The 24,190-nt window shown below is 41.0% G+C and overlaps 1 protein-coding gene across 2 annotated transcripts in view; it reads right to left on the bottom strand.

Moving 5' to 3' along the window:
* Positions 1-24,190, bottom strand: part of ARHGAP22 (Rho GTPase activating protein 22) — a 141,901-nt gene that overhangs the window by 117,207 nt on the left and 504 nt on the right. For both annotated transcript variants that reach the window (XM_086466515.1, XM_086466514.1), the window contains exon 2: positions 11,495-11,582. In XM_086466515.1, coding sequence (XP_086322641.1) covers positions 11,495-11,582 — 88 coding nt within the window. The remainder of the gene's footprint in view (positions 1-11,494; positions 11,583-24,190) is intronic.

The following is a 24,190-nucleotide window of genomic DNA, read 5'->3' as shown; positions in this document are numbered from 1 at the left end:
TGGCCTGCTCACAGCTGCAGTCCCAAATATAGCCAAATTGATTGTGACCATCCAGGAACAGGCCCATTGAATCCTGGCCACTATTGATGTAAAGGACATGTTCTTTATAGTTCCCTTATCTGAAAAGGACAGAGATCGTTTCACCTTCACCTGGCAAGGTATACAATATACCTTCACATGCCTTCCCCAAGGTTACCGCCAACCCTGGCCCATTATGCACTAGCAGCAAAATTAAAACAGATTACTCTTGGAGAAGGAGTTAGAATATACCAATATATCGACAACATATTAATAGGTGGTTCCAATTCCTTTACAGTGGAACAAACCCAAACAGACATAATCAATCACCTGGAAAATCTGGCACTCCAAATTCCCTCAGAAATGGTCCAACTCCCCTCTACCGAGGTAAAATTCTTAGACATTTGGTAGAAAGAAGGGGCAGTATGCATTTCTCCTGAAGCATTAAATACCCTTGAACAAATTAAAATGCCAGAGAATAAAAAGGGATTACAACATGTCCTGGGACTGTTAGTGTTTTGGTGAAAACATACTCCTGATTTTTCTATCATAGCCCATCCACTCTATGACCTCACTTGGAAGAAAGCTGTGTGGGACTGGACCCCTGTGCATGAGGAGTCTTTGAATCCAGAATATACCAGGCTTTGGGACCCAACCGATGCTCTGCAGATTGAAGAGGGTTTTGCGACTCATGGATTATCTATACGTGTGGCAGCATGGCCCCTCAGGACCCACTAGGCCCATGGGATTTTACTCCTGCAGTTTTAAGGATACATAGAAGTGTTAGTCAGCATGGGTAAACAGTTTATTCATAGTCAGTTTAGCTCTGCAGGAGGTGGAAAAAATCATGTGGCAGCAGGAAATTATCCTGAGAGGGTCCTTTGAGGTTCTTAAAGCAGTACTCGCCAGAACAACACTGCCCGTGGGAGTTGTCCACCATGAGACAGTTAGGAGATGGTATTCCCGATTAGGTCACTACTGTGGCATCTAGCAGATAGAAGAAGGGGTGACCAAACTACTTCAAATACAGTAACCCTCCACGGAGACACCAGACCAGGAGCCTCCACCTACAGTCATCAAAACTGCCCTCCCGCTTTGAACATCATTTAAAGAATGTATGGTTCACAGATGCCTCCTTGAAAAGGGAAGGAAAACAACAGAAATACTGAGCTGCAGCTCTTCATGTGGATTCAAAAGATCAAAGGGGAAGGGAAGCACCCAAGTGGGCAAATTAGTCGCAGTGTGGAGAGTAATTGTTATGGAAACCTAAACTAGGGATCCAGTGTATAACTATACTGACTCATGTGCAGTATATAAGGGATGCACTGAATAGCTTTCCTTCTGGGAGCAGAATCAATGGGAAGTAAATCTGATACCAGTACGGCAAAAGGATAGCTGGAAGGAGATTTTAGAAGTTGCAAAACAGAAATCCATATTTGGGGGGTGGGTTGCAGCACACCAAAGCGGGAACAACCCTGTCTGTCTCCTAAATAACCAGGTAGATTTCCTCACCCACATGGCACCTATGAGTAAGCCAGCAGGAGAAGAAGAAGAATGGGAGCCCCTATTAGAATGGTTACACATTCAACAAGGACACTCAGGAATCAAGTATTCTTATCAATCAAGTTTTTTTAAAAAGTCTGGAATTCGAGGCTGGCCAGTAACCCATGAACTCTGCAACAGGGTTGTATCTGCTTGCAGTCAGTGCCATATCTACCATGATCATCATCCACTAAAGGACCCACCCCACTTCACCTGAGAAATAACAAAAGATTATGGGAAACATGGCAAGTGGACTATATAAGCCCCTTTAGGAAGTCTGAAGGGAAACAAAATGTTCTGGTGGGAACAGAAATAACTTCAGGACTTGCCCAAGCAGAGGCAGCTGCACAGCCTATACAGGACAACACTGTGCAAACACTCAAGATGTGGTTTAATTTTCTGCCAAACCCCCAGTCTATTCAATTGGACAATGGCAGCCATTTCACTGCTGGGGTTGTCCATGAGTGGGCAAGGGATGATGGGATACAGTGAATACTCTACACCCCATATTACCCTCAAGCCAACAGAATAGTTGAAAGGACTAATGTGCTACTAAAAAGGTTTCTCAAACCGCACCAATCGGGATGGCTGAATCAGCTTTGGGATGCAGTAACCAAAGTAAATAGCCATTGGGGAATTAACAGCTGTCCCAAACTTACTGCATTTTGCCAAAACCTCCCTCTCTCCTTCCAGGCAAGCAGGAGGGAAAAGAGCATTCTAATCTCCTTTATCCTGGGCCACCTGTTTTGGTAAATCTACCAACTATAGGGGAAGTACCCTGGACATTAAATACCCTATTAAAAGTATATTCTTGGATTGCTACCAATGCTCATGGAAAAGATGACAAAATACCTACTAAATGGATAATACGTTCCTTTCAACTGCCAATTGTGGACCGCATATTTCTCTCTTCCCTTCAGGAACTGCAACAGAACAGTTATCTTCACATTGGAGATTGACGTTAATAGTGGGAATTCTGATTACTTATTGCTGTTCGTGTCAAATTGTTTTTATAATTTGCACTTGCCACTATCATCAAAGATGTTTCAGTAATACCTCATACCTTCCTGTTTACAATTGCAGGAGGCAGTGCCCATATCACTAACTTAGCATGAAAACTAGTACAAGGGTTTGTGAGGCTCTGGGGACACCAAGATCAAGGGTGGCTCTGTATTTCCTTATCCTGAGCTACTGAGGAGGATTAAGATTTTTTTATATTGCCAGTAAATTTAACCTTCATTTTCAACATGACTAACGCAACTTCTTCTTACTATACGGCTACCAATTGGATTGATGGGTCAAGGAGGATTAGCTGGCATGGAATTCAAGTGATAAAGCCCCCTGCATCCAGTATGGGGGAGACCTCCATGTGTGGCATGGGATTTATCGTTAATAGATCATACATTTAATTTTAGTATTCCACAGTTTAATGTAATCACCAAGTCACCTATCAACAGGTTGAACCCCTTGGTCAAACAGCCTAAGGGATCCTGGCCTGCAGGCTAGATTGGTCTTGCAGGAGTGAATGGCTCTATGCCCTGTAGGTTTTACCCCTGGAATCCTATATGTGATCCTCTTCAGAAGTCTGACTTTTATGAAGCAAATTATACCACACAGTGGGACCCTAGCTGGTGTATCCAGCTCCCAAATAAGCCAAACACCCTTCACGTGTTCCCTCGCTGTGATAGATTGGACCTAATGTGGACTTGGTCAGAATCCACATTGGGACAGAAGTGATCCAAAGTTCAACGCACCAGTGAGAGACTGAAAGCACCCTGTCTTCAACTGTACTAAAGTTATTACTTGTGATACTGAATGTGGGGATCTCCCTGAAACATGGTTCCTAACTAGCTTGAGAGTTTTGATTTGCTATATGCGTACTTGTTGGAGTTATCCACCTGAAGGAAGCAAAATTGAGATAACAAACGCAGTATCACCAACACGACTTCCATTTCTCAGTGTAGTATCCCACACACCCATTACCCTATAAGGGGGAACAGCCTGAATGCAGAGGCACAAATAGTCATCCCAGCAAAGCTGACGTCCTTACTGTTTCATTTTTGTCAGTAGAAACGCAACGTCTGTCCTGATTAAAGGACAGTGCTAGGACAGCTCTTACTGCTGTGCTTTCACTTCTTTCAGCAGCAGGTGAGCACACTGGCTGATATCAGCAACTCTAACCTGGCACCACACACTATTTCTCATCAGTGGCTATGCATCCGTAACTGCTCTTGGACAGTTCGCACTGACTCAGTGCCCAAAGGGGAAGAACAGCTAAGCACATAGGTTATAAGCAGCACAGCTTTACTGCAAATATCTGAAAGCATTTTACTCCCCAACGGCACTTTAAACTGCTGTAAAAACAAGAACCCTTTCCTAACAGATCCCAGTGTACACAGAGAGCCAACAGCGTACTACCAACATATGCAAGCTTTCACACTTACTAACTTCAAAGAACCATTGCTTCTGGAAGAGAATGGAGGATCCGCTTTGTCTCACAGAGACACAACTCCTCACTGACTGAAGAATCTTAAGATAATGGCAAGAAGGTCTGAGATGGATAGAAAATGTCTGGATTCCTACAGCCTGGGATGCCTTGGCAGAGGCGGTTAAGAAACAACTCCTCATGTGTAGCTTCATCATATTTTCATCAAAGTTACTGAGACCAAAGCAGAACCCTGTGATGTCAGCATTACAACTGAAGGCAGAACTGTGCTTTCCAAGAGGAAACAGCTGTGACCTCAAAGCACTACTAAGGGAAGACATTGAATTTCCCTCTCACTGCTCCTCCCCAATCCTTATGTATGCCCTTCAGTAAAGACAGCCACCCTACAGGTCCACAGACATGTTTATGACACCTTCCAGAGACCCTCACCAGCTGAAAAACTCAACATTGCTGAAATCTGTAAGGTTACATGATTTCAGAAGGCAGAGTTCAGTCCCTTTATTCACTTTCTCTTTTCAGAATTATTCAGTGACATGGTACTATCAAGTATTCATGGACAGTACAGAACAGCAGAGATGCCTTGCTTGCAGAAGATTTGAATTGTTAGTGTCCAATATTTGGACAAGGGAAGCCACGTTCTCCATTAATTTTCTCAAATAATAGCTGTTCAACTCATATCCATTTATATAACAAGCCTAGAAATACTGGCAACTGACTGATACTTCTGTTGATGCTAAATGAAATTGTCGAGGTCTGGACAGACTACAAAATCTGGGTTTTTTTTCAGTCAGATAAGAGAATTTCAGTAGAATTAGCAAGGGAGTTACCATGAGGAAGACAATTAGTATCTTTTGGTCTTTCCAGCAGATCCCTAAGCAGCAACACATTGAGTAGTTTGATCAAACTCTTTCACCTCCACAGCCGGACGAAGATATATATTTTGAAAAATAAGTTTATCTGGCTTGGAAAGAGGAGGGGAAAAAACAGTCAGACAGCTGCCACAAAATAGCCAGTAACCCCCAAGTCAGTATACTAACCTGAAATAGCAGAGGCCTAGGTTCAAGCAGCTTCCACACACAGTTATTACTGTAAATGTCTATATAGAATGTGCTTTGCTCTTCCATAACAAGTAAATCTTGTTTTCATCTTAAGATTAAATGGGCAAACAATTTGAACTGGAATGTTTTCAAAAGACTGTGACAGCAGCTGAGAGCACTCAGTTCCTTTTATCTTGCGATTTCAGACAGACCAAGATGCTCACGGCAGGGCAAATGTACAGAAATGCATGCAATACTACAATCTGTCTACAGAGCACAGTATTAGCTTCACAGGCTGAGCAATATCATTGTTAGGGAGCACTTGCTCATTGATTTGCTTCTGAGGACACACCAATGAACAATAAAGAGAGGTTAATTTCCTCTTACAGCACGAACTTGCACTCGTTATTCAAGACACGCCATAACTGACAGGAAGTGTCCACGCACAAGGTGGAAAGAACCAGCACCATCTAGCGCTCAGGAGCAGACAGAGCAAGCAGAACATACAGAAGAGTATATCAACAATTTTGTAGGCATGGAAGCGCAGGATACGCACATCCAAGGAGGCTCAGGCTGCACTTGTCTTGCACATAAAAAGAGACCCTCCAACTGGCAAAAGCCAAGCATATGTACCTGTCGCTATCTTAGTGCTAAGACTTTATTATCTTGAAGGTCTTCAACCCAAGTTATGAGGTAATAATAAACAAGTTTCCAGACTCTGTGACTGCAAAGAAGGCAGGCAATTTTATCATTCTAGGCATTCCTTTGGGAAGATTGTTCAGAGGAGACATTTCAGGTTTCTCCCTCCTTAATAAATGGAAAGTCTATCTCATATTCCAAAAGACAGTTATCACTTTTAGTGTCATACAAATATTTTCATGCCCTCAGCTGCACTCCAGACATCTAGAAGTGTTAAATGCAGATCAGACAGTGACCTCAACTGCAAAACCAAGACCATCAATCTTTTCATGCAGGTCAACGCGATGCCATGGACACTCCGTGATGTCCACAGCTCTCACTTATTACATGTTTCCACAGCACACTGCTGAAATTACATTGTCTTATTTTTTCTAGTAGGATCCAGAACTACATTATTTTGCTGCCATTTCACAGTCAATATGTTGAGTACCAAATCGAAGAAACCTAAATAAAACACTCAAAATATGAACATCATCATGTATTCAGATATGCATAGTCAGTTATCAGCTGTAGACTTCAGGAGAAGATTTAATTATCAGCAGCAAACTCAGTTTCCTGCTGTTTGTTAGAATTGCAATTTGCATTGAATAATAGAGAACATGGAATGATTTTTAATGTCTGAATTTCTAATTTTTCCTCCAGGTATTTTAATTACACACCACCTCAACAGGTACTGAGATAAAAAGGCCACAAATATAACTTAATTGGTGTTGATCGCCTGGGACACAGAAGCATACCACAGAGCAGACTTCTTTGTAGGCATCATTCAACCTACTGGAACAATACAAACAAGCTGACACTCCAACTGCTCTGTAAGACACCGCTAACACTGACAGGCTACCTACAGAACAATTACTGTCCCTTTAAGAGTTAGGACTCACACCTTCTGCTTCCACCTTTCTTCATTTCCTGCTTGTTGTATAGCACAAACAAGGCAGTGAAATACCTTCTACATAAACCCTGCACAACAGTTCCTGGATGAGATATTTTACTCTGCCTCAGTCTTCTGTCAGAATACAATGACTAATCCAACTTTAAAGGAGTCCCTTTTGTAAAAGCAAGCTGCCTATATTGAGGCTCAGTCTTTCTAATTAATTGAAGAGCATGCCACCAAGCTCTGACTTCTAAAGTTTTGAAAATAATCTTCTACATGTGAATCATACACAGACAGTCATCTTTGTTCTGGCTGAGTCCGTAAAAAGCCTGAGATAACAGTTCTGAAGAGGACTGAATTGTGTCAGTGAAGAGAGAGATGATGGTGTTACTCAACTGGAGCTCAAAAAGCAACCTGAAGGTGCAGTGCCCATCAAACTTAGTTGGATCAACCTAAAACCCAGCTGTTTCAAAAACTGTTTCTTCAGACGTAAGAGCTGAAGTGAGACATGTGATTAGATATTGGGAAAGAAGCCAAGAGGAAAGGGGGAAAGCAAGATCAACATCTTCAGCAGCAGTTTCCAGTGAAATCAAATTAAACTTATCACAAAACTGCACTCTTATTTTCACAGAAAGATCCAGATAAGAGCTGTCACTGTTGACCTTGACAGAAAGCACTGTGGCAAGAAATGGGAACTAGCTGTCATTATTGATAAGGAGACACCGGGATGTGTACCATGAGTTTTGGTCAGGAATTTTTCAGTGAGGCTGCTTTCAACCATAACTTAACAGTTTGTTGAAATAGAAAAGGGTACATTTTCTTTGGACAGGAGCATTAGTCTAGAATGATTTCATAGTAAAAAAAGAAGCAAAAACATCTTTCCCAGAAAAAAAAAAACACAAACCAACCAGTCGCTGAGGGTGCTTGCCCACTATGCAGGTGACTGAGTCCAGTCTAAACCCAGTGGAACAGAAACTTGTGTCTCCTGCATCACAAGAGAGGATGTTAGCCAAAGAGGTACCGGGCAATCCATGGAAAATTTCTTGTTCATGTTTTTATCTTTCACCTCTTACTCTCCATGAAAAGTCCAGTTGAATCCATTCTGAAGCAGAAGAGAAGAATCTTCTTAAAAGTCACCAAGGTTTCTACAAAGAAAAGCTATTCTCCGATGAGCTGGTAATAACCCTTGTCACACGTATCAAAAGACAACGCTTTTCAACTTCTAACTTCTGAACCTTTTTACCACTCCATTCCTTGACTCTGAAAACTTCACTGTATCAGAGAATTACCTCTGACTCTGCAGAGAACATAAGCGTCTCATTTCACAGTGCTGCAAAGACCAAAGAATAAAACTAGGCAGACTATTTGCCACAGGGCATTAAAAGTGTCAGCTGTCTAAAAGGTGAGATCTCGGGAGCATTTAAGCCATCAATATTCCTTAAGACATCCTCAGAGATCAATCACTGTGCTTCTTACACACTGCATTACATCACTCTGAAATGCACTGTAAACCAAGGCTAAAATAGCATCGCTTTGTTGTCCCTACTAAACACTCGGCTGCTATTTCTGTTACCAGATTTGACCTCCTCTCACAAGCAACAACCAGCTGTTATTTCCATCAGAAATACCAGCTGCTGTATGATGATTACCCCAAATGGTTAAAGCTTTGCACCTAGCCTCATACTACCCTGATAATTTTGTAAAAATGTCCCCCCCAGCCTGCTAATGTGCACTGGAACATGAGAGCAACTTGAGACCACAGCTTATGCTGCCATTCCACTTTGAATTTAACTTCACTAGCTGTGAGGGAAGAACACACGAATGGGTTAAAAAGGGCCCAGAAATTTACATAGTTTCCCCAGAAGAGAGGATAGAGAATATCTCTGCCAAAGGAGGTATTTCAGGAAGTCCTGCCACCAGATCTAACACTGGTTTGACTGTAGAACTGTTCTGCAGCCTCTCATGTCCCCATTTAACCCTTCTCCCAGCTGCACTATACAGCTTAGAAATGAACTTGATGAAACATGAATAATACACAATACCCATCATTAGTTCTTGTTACTCAGCAGAAAATCAGTACATGCTCTGTTACAGCACAGGACATGCTGTTACTCTAGTCCCTACACTCTGAGGAAGCAGCTCCCACAGCCAAGCTTTACACAGCCTACAGCAGAGGAAAGGTGGGAAGATCCCAGCAACAGTTCCAGTGATGAGAATGCTATTGATCCCAAAATAGGTTTTTGGAGGTCTGATATAAGTTGGTATCAGGACGCTATGGGAACATTTTAGGAATGCTGCACTCTGTTCTTAATTTTGTTAGGTAAAGCTGTGCTGCTTACAAGCACAGCAAAATCCTGAAACTATATTTATGGCTATGGAATGAACCCATATTCACAAGATCCCCAAGTTAGTTAAGACAACTAAAAAAATCTCATCTTCCCCATAGAAACTATATAGCCTTAGTTTACAGTGGAGAACTGAGGCAGAATCAGGCAGACATATGATCATGGCCATACATCCAACACAGGGGAAGACAGGAAGTGATGGAAAATGATGATTTGGGTCCTGCAAGATCATTTGTGGTCCCCTTCCTATCTGGCAGCCGTTTAAGAGCTGTTCACTACGTGGGTGTTCTGCAGGCTGGCAACCACACAGAACAGCCACTTCAGAACACATGCAAAAAAGAAAAGGCATTTATGCCAAAACCAGCACAGAATAAACGTACTGTGAATAGAATGGGCAACTCTTCAGGCCACATTGTCCAGAGATGTGTGTACCGAGTCACATTCTGTATTGACCAGCTATATACAGCACTTTTCAATACTTGCTATCCATGTAGCAACTAAGTTTGCTACAAACATGAATGGATTTAGCTCTACAAGTTAGGGAAAAGATCTCAATTTTGCAGGCAGGACAGTGGTGCACTAAGATCGAATCATTTTTACAGGGACCACAGAGAAGGGTAATGTCAAAACCACAAGCTGAACACAGATGTCCTGGGATTCACAACTATACTGTGAACAGCGTCACTTTTTTACTTCTGGATAGCCTCTTTCAAGTAGCCACATGGCATTGCTTTACCAACTCCACTTAAGCAACAGTCCCCTGCAGTTCAGAACAATTCTTTTGCAGCATACAGTAATATAACCTGACAGGTTGGGCAAGAAGCACAGAGTGACTGTTTTCCCATCTGGAACCAGAGGGCAAACTCAGATCTGCAGGAAACTAAACCAAGCCAGTCTGTGGCTCAGTTAATGATTTCAGGTCGCTGCCAAAACACATGGGATCAGCCACAATGACAACAGCCTATGTGCTTTCACGTCCCAGGTCCACAGCCCTTCTACAACAGTATGGTTTGAAAAATCATTAGAAAATGGTGCAGAAGACGTGTCACATTCAGTGAACACCACTTCCTTGGAGGTCTTCCATGCAAGCAACACTGTGAGCCCAGTGCCCTGCTGTTTGTGGGGCCCTGCCTATGACGGCATGGTGCAGTATAAGAAAAAGAAGGTATTAACAGATAGCGTGCAGTGATACGGAACAGAAAATAAAGACAAATCTCTTCTCCCCAAAAGTAGCTTCCTGTGTGTCAAACAGGATTCTATGACTGAGTTATTGCAAAACCCTGTCTGCTGGTGTAATTGAAAACCTTGCAGCGTTGCCTTTTGCTCTTGCGCTGCCCAATACTGTGTCAAGAGGGTGTGCAACACAGGCACTTCAAGGCAGCCTGATCAGGGGGTAAGAAAAAGACTCCAAAGACACAAGTAAAAAAGCACACCTGCCTCACAACAGTAACATTCAACTACACAGACACATGTTCCCTGTGTTGTCCACTCCATTAAAAGAGAAGCAGCCTGACATAATTACTTTTATCTACCCTATCAACATCACCGACACTGCAGGGAAACAGACGATACTAAGAAGCATGGACAGGTAGTCCATGCAGGAGAAACTGGCTGTGAAGTAAAGCACGACTGAGTCAGTACACTCGCATAACACTTACCATAGTCACGTTTGTCTCCCTCCTTGTTCCCAAGAACTCAGTCTTCAGGTATTGGGAGATAGCTGTGGAAGGACTAACCCAGTTCATCATTCTCACTCCTCTAGTCTAACACTGCTAGTGGTACAATAGCTTTCTTCTCTGTGGATCCTGCCACTTGAAATTACCTCCAAAATATACTGCATTCAAATCTATGCACAGTGAGAGTCCTCTCCCAACTACGACCAGAACTGAATAAAGTGAATACTATTGCTCCTATGCTGCAACAGGGAGTTTAACTCTAAATATACCCTGGAGATACCAAGCCAGACCACAGAAAGCATTTGCACAGAAGCTAAAATTATTTTAGAAGTTTTACATTAAGACTATGCTGACAGTTCATTAGATCTTCTACCTAACAAAATTTCAACCTCTTTTACATGGCAGGTCACCTATTCTCTTAAACCTTTTGCATAAAAGTGAAACATTTTGAAGCCCCCCATCCCCGATACTGCATGCCCCTTTTTCCCTAAGTTCTGTGCTGTGCTTTATGTCAGCTTCTCCAATAACAACCAGAAAACCACAAGAGCTTGGGAGACCACATAGCACCCCAGGCAATGAACCCCCTCCAAATAGAGAAGAAACAAACAAACAAACAAACAAAAAATCAAGGAGCATGACGCATCTCAATTACTATTTTTATGAGGTACCATGGCAGCAATTATAGCCAAAACAAAGACCACCAAGCAGTCTGTCAAGTCCCATTTCCCAGTCTCTCTAGATAATCTGGCTAGTGTATCAGAATGCTTAGAAGTGAAGTGATCAGTACAGTTCAATTATCGTTAATGACAACCAATGGGAATGAGACGATGTTATGTTAAAATTAAATGCTGGCTTACCTGGGGCAATTTCAAAGAGATGTTTCCCTGGTTCATCAGGATTAGGTGGCAACTCGTTCACCTGATTGCCTTGCAGTAGTATCAAACCCTGTAAGGGACACAAACACCAGTGAAAGGGGAAAGGCCACAAAGAGGGTAAAGAGAAGAAGATAAACATAACACATAGGGCAAATTTAAGCCTCATTCTTCCACTGAGACCACCTCCTTTTCACTCTCCTGAGAAAGAAAAGATTGAGCTGATCATGCACCTGCCTCACCTGTCCTTTCTCTCACAGTGGACCCTCCTGGTCAAATGATCTTTCCTCTGCAATAACCACACTCTGAGCATGCACAGGTGATTCTCCTCTGTTTCCATAACTGATTACCCCCTTGCAAAAGTTTAATCTTGTATTATAACTACTCTTCCTCTGTCCTGTAATTTCCGGTTGCAGCTGAAGATCTATTTCTAAATCTTTATTTCTGCAACTGAAGAAAATTACCTGTTTTCCAGAGCTTCTCAGTGCATAGAAGTTCCCAGGGAGATACTGGAGGAGAGCAGCTGATTTAGGTTTGCAAGAGAACAGGACTATTTTTTAATACAAGAGACCATAGAGCCCAAGCATAATTAACATAAAGTTTGGGAATTCTGTATAGCTGGTGACTTAATATCTTCAAAGTGAACAAAAACATCTTCATCTATAGAAAATCTGAAAAGGATCATAGGAAGCACTTGTCCAGTAACATGGGAGGAATAAGAACGAGCATGCTATTTGGACCTCATAGTTTCTTCACTTTTTTTAGTTTAATCTTTGGCATTTTAACAGTTTTTCAGCTAACATTCTTTAGGACATACACACAATAAGACAGATAAAAGGCAGTAAGAACTGGAACTCTGAAGAGTTAAGCCATGAAGAGTGTAATCAGCAATTCCTGCTCCTGCACTGAACTGCCCTGGAATGGAAGCTGCATCCAAACCATCTTTTTTTGCTGAGCAGAAAAACGAGAAAGTTGTTTCAGTCAGTTGTTTTCACGCATATCTCTAGTAAACATGCAGAGTTACATTCTCTCCAACCAATTTGGCAACAGCCAAATCCAAGACAATTGGAGCATCATAACATTGGTAATCAAAACTAATCCCAGTTACACTCTTTGTCAACCTCCAGATCCACATTACTGAATAATACAATTAGTCCCTCATGAGACAGACAATCCAGGATTTCGACTAATAGAAAACAACTCACCATATGACCTTTGAAATCTTCTCCATAAAACAAAGAAGCCACTTGTGTTATTTTTTATTACATCTGTTATGGCACAATGTCCCTGGCTTTGCCCCTTGGTAATACATTTTCCTGCAAATGCTTTGTTTGGAGAAAGCACTGTAATAAACTAAGGAGCCAGCATGTATTAAATGTAAATGAATTAAGTTTTACTCTCTTCTTTGAAAACAGAATGTTCAAAAACTACTACAAATAAATTATCAGAACAGTTATGCTTGAGATGGAAAATACTTCAGCTAGGAAATAACCACTGAGTCATGGAAGTTTACAAGTTGGCATTCCAGTTCTGACAACCCCCCTATTAAAATAACTTGCTGCTTTGAAAGGATGTGTTCATTGCAGACTAAAAATGTCTCGTAAGTGCTCAAATTTGTTCTTCACAAAACAGAACTCAACCTGCCATGTCACTACAGATTCAGCGACATGACAATGTTTTGTCATCCCTCAGTGGCATCAGGCTATAGACCTTCATTTAGTTCCTTTGATAAGCCAGATCAACATTCTGGAGTGGGGATTCTCTATCATCCAGAATTCATGAAAATCTACTCCAAGTTAATCATATATTGCAGGACAATGCATAGTTCAAAGGTAGAAATGCAAGACACCCTGAATCTGAGTATTCATAGCCTATAGAAAACCAAATTCTACTCTATATCCAACAGATCAGCATCACCACCCCAGTTTTGCCACATTGAAAAAAAAAATTAAAAATCAGAAAATAAGAGTTCCAGAAGCAAAATTATCCTGATCATTTGCATACGCTGAACGTGCAACAGTGCAGACTATCGCTCTTCCTTCTACAGAATGTAAAAGCAAAAATGATTGTGAAAGAAAAAAAAAAAAGAAACACTCAAACAAATAGATCTTGTATTGAGGCCTTCAGTTTAGATATCTTTGGTTTTGCTTTGAGGAAATTGTGTATTTACATATCTATCTCAATTTTGTTTCTTGCATTTAAACATACAAATTCTGTTCTTAGTGTAACAGCAGAAGATAGGGTTGGATGTTTTGTAGCACATTGTTCATTGTAACACATTTGTCACACATTTGAGAAATCAACATTTGAAAGAGAGAAAAAACCCAACAAACTGAATGATGACGGCAAGGACAGCTCAGAAGAGAGCCAGAGGAGTTCAGCCAAACTCTGCAAGGGGCCAAAGCCAGCACCTGCTGGCTCCACAAAGCATCCTAGAGGGAAAGAGTAAAGTGTTAAAGTGGATATTATATATTTTTGTGTGCATTCTGTCCACATAAAAAAAACCAAAACCCTAACAGTCACCTGACACTCGTAGCTAGAGTGAGCTGTGAGCAGAGCATGCTGAAACCAGTGAAAGACTATTAAATACTTCTGGTTCTAGACTACTCAGCCCAGAAATTTATTATTTGCCAGGAGATACAATAAGAAGGAAAAAGAAGGAAGATAGAAGTTAACTTTTCTTCGGAAAAAAGGAGAAAAGGGAATAAAATATTAAACAGAAAGCTACACATGCTATCCAGCAGTACATTCCCCTGTGCCCCATTCTGCAATAGGCTGTGCAGCCCAAAATAGCATCATGCAGCCCCACTGGGCAGACATTTGTCTTCTTTCCTGCTGCAGCCCCTGCAAAATTTGGATGTTGCAGCTTGCACAGCTGCTGTGCTCCAGCAGCAAGGAAGGAGAAGGGTTGGACCTGAATGACACTTTTATTCCTCCCTTTTCTCTACTGAAGGAAACAAGGAGCATTGCCCACCAGAACAGCAGAGCAGAGCTGCTGTGCCTATGTGATCAGCTGGGGAGTGGGTAAATGGCTGAACTAGAAGAGGATGGGGCAGAGAAGCACCTGTCTGCAGTGTAACCTCCACCATGAAGTCCCAGCAGATGACCCATAGAACAGGAATTTCTAAAAGGATCAAGTCTCCCCATCTACATAACTTTGACTTCTTGACTAAAAGGACAAAATACTTTTGATATCAGCATCCTGGAAAATTAAAGTGATACAACCAATTACCACCACAACTGTCTTCCAGAAGGTGAAGAGCAAATTTCCCAAGCACATTAAAGCTGTGTGTGCACTGGAACTCACAAGGTTCACGCAAAGTAGAAGCAGTGTCATGGAATATTATGTCAGACAGGAACAACGACCAAACAGTAATCAGTGAACATAGCAAGATTTTTTCAAAGACAGGACCCTGAATCTTTCTTTTACTAAAAGGCTAGGCTGTTTTGACATGGAGCAGTCTCAAATTTTGGCTTAAGTAGGAATACTTCTTTTCTCAGTCTGGTTTCTATAACACAGTTCTCAGAAACAAAAATGGTTCAACTGGATATACTGAGAGGTCCACGCTCTCTCCCCATCTCTTCATACGGAATGCAAAAGTTTATAAAGTAGTTTCATAGCATGCTCCTAGGGACACCGTATTCAGGAGATACAATGAACAAAACTGTTAAACGTAAGCATCTGCTTGCCATACCACAGAATGAACTTTCCTGAAGAGAGGGGATAAAAAATAGCTCTTGTGTCAACCTGAGGCTGAAGCGCATGGGTCAGGGCATATGGATAGGTGGAAGGGTCACAATTCTTTGTTTTGTCTTTCAAAAAAAAAAAGCTTCTTTATGAAGAATAAAGAACCTAGAGTTTTAATACCACACACAGAAATTCAAACTCTTCCTGCTTTTAGGAATATATGGAACACTCCTAGGGATGTGGTGAAATGGCAGCATGAGCAGAAGAAAAATAAAACATCCAAGTTGCACAATTGAAACCAGAAAGGATTTCAGAATAGCCTAAGAGAAGAATGCCAAGAAGCCACAAGAAAGGACCCCAAAAATCACAAAGTTGGCTTAAAAAAAAAAGTCTTAAGGTTGTTTTGTTAGTTTAACTTAAATTTGGTGTTTATGCATTCTCAGCTGTAAGTTTACATTTTTAGGTCATTATCTTATTAACACAAGCTAGAAATGTACAAATAAAAACAAATACAATATCAGTTGATTCCAGCTGATCAGACTTTCAGCGCTTCAGGTACCATATGAAAGCTGGGAATAGTTGTTTTCTGTCAGAAGATGTAATGCTTTTAAATGTTAACAGCTGTTTTCCATGGAGGACCAAGTTACATTTTGCAGAAACGTTGTTAAAGAGACAGTAACTCACGCTCTTCAAGGTACAATCCTCTCTTAAGAAGCCCTCTAAGCAAAAGTAGCCAGTCTCAAAATGGGTAGCGTCTACAAGCCAGCACAAAATAAAAGTTAGGCCTTCCTTATTCAATAGTATAAAGCGAACATAGACCCCCCATCTGAAAGTTACCTAAACCTCACATTTCTAATCAAGTAGAACCCAGGACTCTGAATCAATCCCTGTGTTACTTCAGAAAAAGGCACACTTTTATGGAGGGTTCTTTCCCTCAGCCTGAATTAATAAATTTGGCAAATACACGTGGCCAGGTCACACGTATTTTAGGAAAAACCCAATGATACATATGCCAGCTTTTTGATGTTTTATAGCATGGAATGGTGAAGATGTACAGAAGTGTATACAGACCAGAAGATTCAGACTGTATTTACAGTGAAGAGCAGGAGCAGCTCACAGAAAAGTGCTGTCAAACTAAAGAGTTTCAGAAAGCCCATCTTTCTGCAGGAAACTAAGTCAGTGATAAAGTCAAAGGGTTAAACCAAAATCTCACACCACAGTCCCTTCCAGAGATTGTAATTTGCTTGCCTTGGGTCACTCTTCTTCTGCAACAAAACCAAGCAAATGGATTTTCTTCATGCTTGATGAACCATATGGTGCGATGTCACCTGCCCCCCACCCCTTCAATGGCACACACCTTTGCTACCTACCAGAGGATGACGTTTACTCTAGAAGAGATTAGAGAGGCATAAATTGCTGGAACCAACACTCTAAACCAAAGAATTTCCCAGTCAAAATACACTTCCTTTTTGATCCGTTTCAGAACATATTTGATTTCATATATTCTGTAGAAAGTTCTCAATGAAGTGACTTGTTTCTAATTCTCATTTTAACTAGCTTGGACAGAATGGAGAGAAGAGGAATATAACTATGTAGCAGAGTTCATTTAAAAAACAAACAGAAAAACACCCACAATCAAAGGACAGTGGAAGTAATGCAGGGCTTGCTGCAGCCACAGTGACAATGGGGACTGTACCCCAGTATAGCTACTTCGTCTTTACCAGCGTGCACATGAAGTCGCAGCAAGTTGAGTTGGTACCATAACAACTGGAAGAAGAGTAGGGAAATGAGAGAACAAGAATGATTTCTTTTTTCAGAAAGAAGAATTGAGGGATGCTCACTCTACCTATGAAAAACAAGAAAAGCCTGCAACATTTTGGACCATCTCTGGAAAGTATTTTAGGGTTATAGGTGTACATATAGCAAAGCACTTCATATCAGCTTCTTGTGCATTTCTCTCTGCACACCAGTGAATTGTGCTGAGCTCTTCTGTCTTATATAACCAGTCCTTTTAGGGGATGAAATGCTTCTCCAGAGGGTAACAGTGTACCTAGCTCACAGCTGACCAATCTGCACGGCACACAATGGAGAACTCTAAATAAACAGAGTTGAAAAGGTAGATAATAACAATTCGTCTTTGCAGCGAGGGTGTATCAATTCTGACAGTTGCTGTCACTGGTAGAAAGACATTACTAAATTTAAACAGATTGATGTGTCCTTATCCAGCAGCCACTCAGACTGCATTAGCAATCTTGCTTGGGAAGTAAATTAATGATGGATTAAATCAGTTAAAATTCCCCAAGGTCTAACTTGATATATGTCAAAGCATGCCCCAGAAATAAACTTCAATTCATGACTAAGTTATTCGTCCATCCTTCGGGCTTTGGGAGCCTGAGACGGCTGAACAGCTCAAGGGGCAGCAAATAGGTTACAGACCTTCCAGTAAGCTGAAGGTTCAAATACAATTTTTGATGATAGCATCACCTTGCAACCTTCGGTGGCCTTGGTGCTTTGAGGGAGAATCTTAAGAGGACAAGTGTTCATACCTTAAAGGTATTACCACAGCCCTCCCTAACAAGACCAATTGAGAAGTCCTGCCCTGTATCAGGTTCTGTGGAGCCAGGGTTTGTTAAGGAAGAGCTGTGACACAGGAAACACAAGTGGAAATCTTCCTTTTCTTGACTGAGTCCCTCAACAAACACAGTTGGTGCCAGAAACTGATCATCCTAATTCTCATACCGTTACCTTTAACACAGCATTTTAGTCACTGTTAAAAATACAAGATGGGAGGGAAAGAATAATGGGACTCAGATTTGCCCTCAGATATGCATTTCTGAATCCCAGGCCAAGGACGAACTGACTACATGAACATCTTGATTTTAGCTGAACATGGAACAAAATTTCTACACCACCTTTATACCGATCAATTATCTCTGGTCCTGAATTCTAAGGATTAAATAGCTCAAGCTAACACACAGCCAGACTTAGCCTTAGTCTCAGTGAAAGAGATGGAAGTCAAATTGCATCATATTTAAAGCAGGCTAAGGATAGATTCCACAGTTCAACGGCTAGGTCTATTGTTGTCTCAGATCCTCATGGCCCAGGCCAGGAATAAAGAGCAAAATGACAAAGGAAGCTTGCCTAGGTGTTTGTGAAGAACTTTTCCAGAGCTACACAAGCAAGAACTTGTAAAATAGCTCCCTTACCTCTGTTCATCATCTAGACACTCAATAATAGTTGTGTCAATAAGACAAAAAAGGTGACTTGCTGGCTCAGGCTGCCAGCGGACATTCCTGCATCAGCTATACTCAGGATTTCTTTGCGACTTCAAGGGCTAAAAAGCCAACCCTGTCACTCCAGCCACAGCAAATGATACTTTCCAAAGACTCATACTGGCACTTTGGACCACAAGGTAAATCTACTGTGCCACTGGACATACCTAATTAAAATTTATGCCAATCTAACAACTAAGTTGGCTGCATCACAATTCTTCTGTCTATAAGATACTGACAACATTCCTGTAACCACAGCTGCTTCCACAAAAGGAACTGAGTCTACAGAATTAGTTCAGTATCTTCGAACAAGACATGTACAAGTAAAAAGGTGCTATTTTTTTTCTTTTTTTTTTTTTTTTAAGAGAATTTGCATCTTTAAGTTATATCAGAGAGGCAGAGGAATGAAGACTATTGCATCCAAAGCCACCACTGAAGATGTATTCCACATATTTCAGTCTAGAGAAATGTCAGAACAGCTAGCTACACTGGTGGTCAGTGCTCGAGAGGAACAACCACTGAACATTTTAAAGATGGAAACCAACTGGAAAAGTAGCAAAAGCAAAGAACACAATATTCTTTCCCCCTCTCTCACTCCATAGGAACCTCAACACTAGCCTTTTTTCTAGAAGCATCCTTTTAATTAGTGCCACTGAGCAATATGGAGGAAGGAGTGGGGGAAAAAAAGCACCAAAACCCCCATGTAGTACTTAACGATGGATGTGTTGATCTCACACATTTTCAAGAAAACGTTAAGTTACTTGACTTCCTGTCATTTAAGGCCATACACATCGGTTACTACAATCAGTTAACATCCCGATACTTGTGAAATTACTGCTATGCAATTGCTTCTCCACTCCCAAGTGACAGGAAAATTGTCTGTTCTTAGACCACTGGAAAAAAGTCTAAAGATCTGGCACGCCTGAGCTTCATCAATATCTGAGAACACTATAGATAAAACAGCCAATTTCTGAAGTTCTGTATTCTTCAGACTGTTTTATAGATTTTAAGGGCAGAAGAGATTAGTAGGATATCTAGCCTGGGCTACCACCAACGCACTATCAGCCATGCTCTTTTTGCTGGTTTATATTCTTCCTAGGCTTAGAGAAATATTAACATTCTGCTTACTTTATACTTTTCCAAAAGAAAGGAAAAAGTCAATGCAGATTCTGACAGAAAAATTAACTCACACCTTAATACTAATCTCTCCTCTGTTCTTGACACTCTATATTTCCACCTGTCCAAATACCCCCAAACAAACCAAATAAAAAAACCTGGCTTTGTTCTTGAGTAAGATTCCACCTGAATTTATCCAACAGTCCATTTTTGTCACAGTGCCATTTTTGTCACAGTGCCATTTTTGGAAAACCCTGGGAAGTTTTTCACTAACATTACTGGAACTAGATTTTGTTTGGGGGAACATTTTGTGAAGCAGCTCTTAAAAACTTCTAGAGTCAGTACTGGGAAATTAACAGAAGACTTCCAAAGCTGATTACATGTTAGAAAACTCTAAACCAAGGCTATAACAGATTTCTGTATTTTTTCAATCAAGCTACACCTACGAGTCACACTGGACCAGAGGCTTACAAGAGCACCTACAGGTATGAGTAACAGCAACAGTCCAGCCTGCATATTGCTGGTGGAATAGATGGAACAATGAAGTCCAGTTATTTTAAAGATTTTTCTGGGTGTTGGCTGGCTGTTTCTGCAAGGAAAAAGAACAAACCAAATCCAGCTTCTCTTCATTAGCAGCTAATAATCTCCACAATGACTTGAAAGAGGATGAAATTTCAGCCTGTTTCATATTTAAGTACAGCTTTGCTCCTTCACCTTGCAAAGTGCACCCTAGATGGGAAAGAAAAAATGGACAGCCACTAGGTGGATTCTACTGACAAGAAAAGCTCAGGAAACTTGTGCATAGTCTGAGAGGACAGAGATGTGCAGGCTTATGCAGACCCCTTGGCGAAGAGGGAGAAATGTAAAACTGTCCTGCTGTTACTAGATATTAAGTAACAGTTAATTCCCATTAAGTAACAGTTAATTCCCATTACAATCTCAAGGAATATTCTCCAGGTATCCAGTGTAATGAATAAAAATATTCACCAAGTTTGTGTGTTATGACCTCCCTTCACATTACACGTGCAGCTGCCCTGCTGCTCTCACTTCCCCTTTTGGGTGTCCCAAATTTGACATATAAAGTTTGTTGTGTGGAGACCACATTGTTGCTATCTCTGTTCACCAACTAGAATCAAGTCAGCTCTAATCCTCTAGTAAGCAGCCTAGGTAGTGCTGCAGAACAGTGTCAGGGCTCAGTTCCTCTCACCTACCTAGTGAAAAGTTAAGGCTGTAGAAGGACACAATGTAGGAGGGTACTTAGCAAAGCTCATACCGAGTGGTTTATCTAGAATGGTTGCGAATTTTAAAACAAAGGAAAAACAAGTCAACAGAACAGGATAAACTTTCCGCACCCTTCTCTCCCAATTCTATTGTCCTATATTTTGACTTTGAGGTTCACTGAAATTAGAAGACACACTGAAGGCATTCCAAAGATACAGGGAAAACACTGGAAAGACAACATGACAAAGTTGAAGATGCATCACAAATTATTCCAAAATGGTACAGAAAAGTATCATATGCAACATCATCTTTAGAGTCCAGTGGCCAGAACATATTCTAGAAAATTCTGTTTCCTAGACTGCAAAATTCAAGCCCACTGCAGATGCACTAAAGCCTTTTATCATATCAAGTCAATACTGAAAGAAAGGTTAATTAAACTGCAGAGTGGCTGCTGGAAACTGGGGAGAGGCACATGCTACCTCCTACCCTGGGAGCAGAAACAAACCCAAAGCTACTTTAAAAACCCACACATGTATTGACATAGTAGGAGCATCAAAAGCTCTTTGTAGGTCAGTCGTCCCCTCCCTCTGTCCTCACAGGGGCACCTCAGAAAATACTCAAGAAAAGCAATGGCAGTGAGTTTACCCTCTAACCTTTGGCGCAGAAGTCAATCTGATGGAGTGGACTGTGCAACTGCAACTATGTCATATGGCACAAACACGCACACACCTTCAACAGTACTTGATCCATTAAGACCACAGAATAACTCCTCTCCACTACAGTAAGCCTATGCCATTCTCCAGTCATCAGACTACAGCTCTATCTTTTCAGCAGTATTTTCAAGGCAAGAAAATCTACAATTTCTTCTAAGGACCTGGAAGCACAGGTTTTCATTAAAATAGTCAATGCAACATCCATAAATAAAAATACATTTAAGGTTTCTCTTTTGAAACATTATGGCATAAATCTCACTTGACTTTGTCAGATAAACAATAAGAATACGACCCTCTTCCAGAGTACACATAAATAATCAAGCAGGCAGAAGATCAATGGGAATTTCAGTGAAGTTATTGATTTAGTTTTTGCATTCAACCTTGCAGGTCATACTTGATATCTAAACCAGAAAGATTTAAAAGAAACACGAGTATCTTCAGAGCTGAAAGAAATTAAGGAATAATATCAACTGATGAAAATATCTATATGGCCTGTAACAAAGATCTGCCAGGGTCACAGCTGTGTTCCTAAGCAGTTTAAGCATGCCTATACCACTGTTCCTTCATTCCAGAGAATCCCAAGCAATAGCTATTTACAGGTTCCAAAAGTACATCTAACTTGTGGGATGCTTACAGTCCTAGCTGAACTCAGTTGAGAATCCTAGTTTGCAACTGTTAAAAAGAATAGTCAGGACATGGTCCTGTATCCTGCCATACAAAATCGCTTCCCCCAATAATAAATGTATGGAACCCTGACACCAAAAAGGGGCAGGGTTAAAGAAACCCTTTCCAACATGACTACCTGATGCAGGTCCTTCCTCACCATGTTCACTGATATAGTTCAGAAATGCCCAGCTCTGCCCGTGGAAAGGTATAGGAAGATAAGGTGCTTGTCTTAAAAATGCAAAAGTCAGTTGTTGCTTGAAGTCCTGAACAACAACAGGTTACATCATCGAGTTCAAGTCTCTCTAGCCTTTACACAGCAGGCTATCCATAATGATGGATCAAATCCCTGATTAGGTAAGCTCACAACATAAGATGCAGCCAACATCCTCATGCATCTACCATGCGTGTATCAGTCTCACAGAGGAAAACTCATTTCCATTCTCACTCTACAATAAAATTTATGTGTAACAGTTAAGCACACAGCTGTATGAAGTAGTTTAATAATAGGCTATAATGAGCGTGTGGATGGTGATGATATTACACAGGCTGTCTGTCACTCTGTAATGCCTGTACTGGCTCATCAGGAGGCAGCAGTACAGGGACATTGTCTGGCTTATTCAGTTACATTCCCTCTGTTCAATGACTCCAGTTAGAGGCCTGCCAGTCAAAACAATGACTACATGAAATATGCTGCATAATATACTACAGCAGCTAGGAAAGCCCTTAGCTCAAATGCTGCAAGAATATTTTACAGGCATATTGAAGAACTTGAATAAGAAATTCATGTCAGCTGTAAGCTTTATCCCATCCTGTAGCCAACACTATCCCCCCCTGCCCCCCGCCACCAACTAACTGCTGTAGCTATAGAAAGGTCAGAGAAGCAGAAAATCATCCTGAATTTAGTGCTGAGTCCAGACTAACAATTGCAATGTCCTCAGCTCTGTATTTACCCTAGATGCAGGAGCACTGTCCTCTCATTATAACTTGTTTTAGAGAAGCGCATTTAATTGTAAGAAATTGGTGCTAGACCAGCAACACACTCACAAAAGGCACGTGAAGCAGCAAGAAGTTAGTAAAAAATTCCACTAATTAATACTTGGCTCAAGAGAAACATACTTGTGCAGTATTCACTTTATTAAAAACTTTAAAATATTCACTACCAAAAAGTTGCTAGTTAACCATGCTGCATGCCCATGGGAGTGTTGCATGGTGACTGTCTATTACCCTTTATCACCAGTAAACTGCCCTGTGGCTAATCAGCACATAGTTAATTAGAATCTCCTAAGTCTTTTGCAAGAATAAATGTGTTTTGGAAAGCTTCCTTGCACACATTTGTTGTCGCATGGACAAACTGATACAGCTGATCTAAACGTACCATTTTTAAGTAGCCCTACTGTGGTCAATTTGTTCATTTATTATTTAGTGGTTGTTATTAAATTATCTAACTGCTAGCTGATCCCTTCTCTCTTTGCTAGCTCCTAAACTTTCTGATCCTATCCCTTTCTTCTGTCCATTTTCTTTCCACAGTCTAGTTTGGGATGGCTCTGTGACACCATCCAATACATATTGCACAGAAGGACTGAATCAGTGGTTTCCACCAGGAGTGTTCTTCTCTTTCCTTCATGCTTCATAAAGTCTAAAAGTTTTGATATAAGCAAATGTCAGATGGTTTTCTTTTTTTCTCCATTGTATAAGGTCACATTTTTCCCCAGTCCACTAAATTAGTTTTTGCTGTCAGACACACACTCCTCCTTCCAAACTCAGGCAGCACAAAGCCTTGCCTCAATTCTTTCTCTTAAGAATTTGCATAGAAAAGCAGTAACTCCCAGGTGTATATAAAACACCATAAAACACATACTACAGCACATTCTCAAGTCCTGCATGTTGGCATGTAACAAAACCTATATACTTTACCCACACAAGTTAACCCTAAGCAGATGGCTCACCTCTTTGCTTAATAATGGATTATTTGGGAGATAATGAGTCCCCAGTGGCAAAGCACTAT

The sequence above is a fragment of the Leptosomus discolor genome, chromosome 6, assembly GCF_034619465.1.
Source record: "Leptosomus discolor isolate bLepDis1 chromosome 6, bLepDis1.hap2, whole genome shotgun sequence".
NCBI classification, from domain to species: domain Eukaryota; kingdom Metazoa; phylum Chordata; class Aves; order Leptosomiformes; family Leptosomidae; genus Leptosomus; species Leptosomus discolor.
Note: the sequence above shows the minus strand (reverse complement) of the source record. Positions and strands in the feature narration are given on the sequence as shown.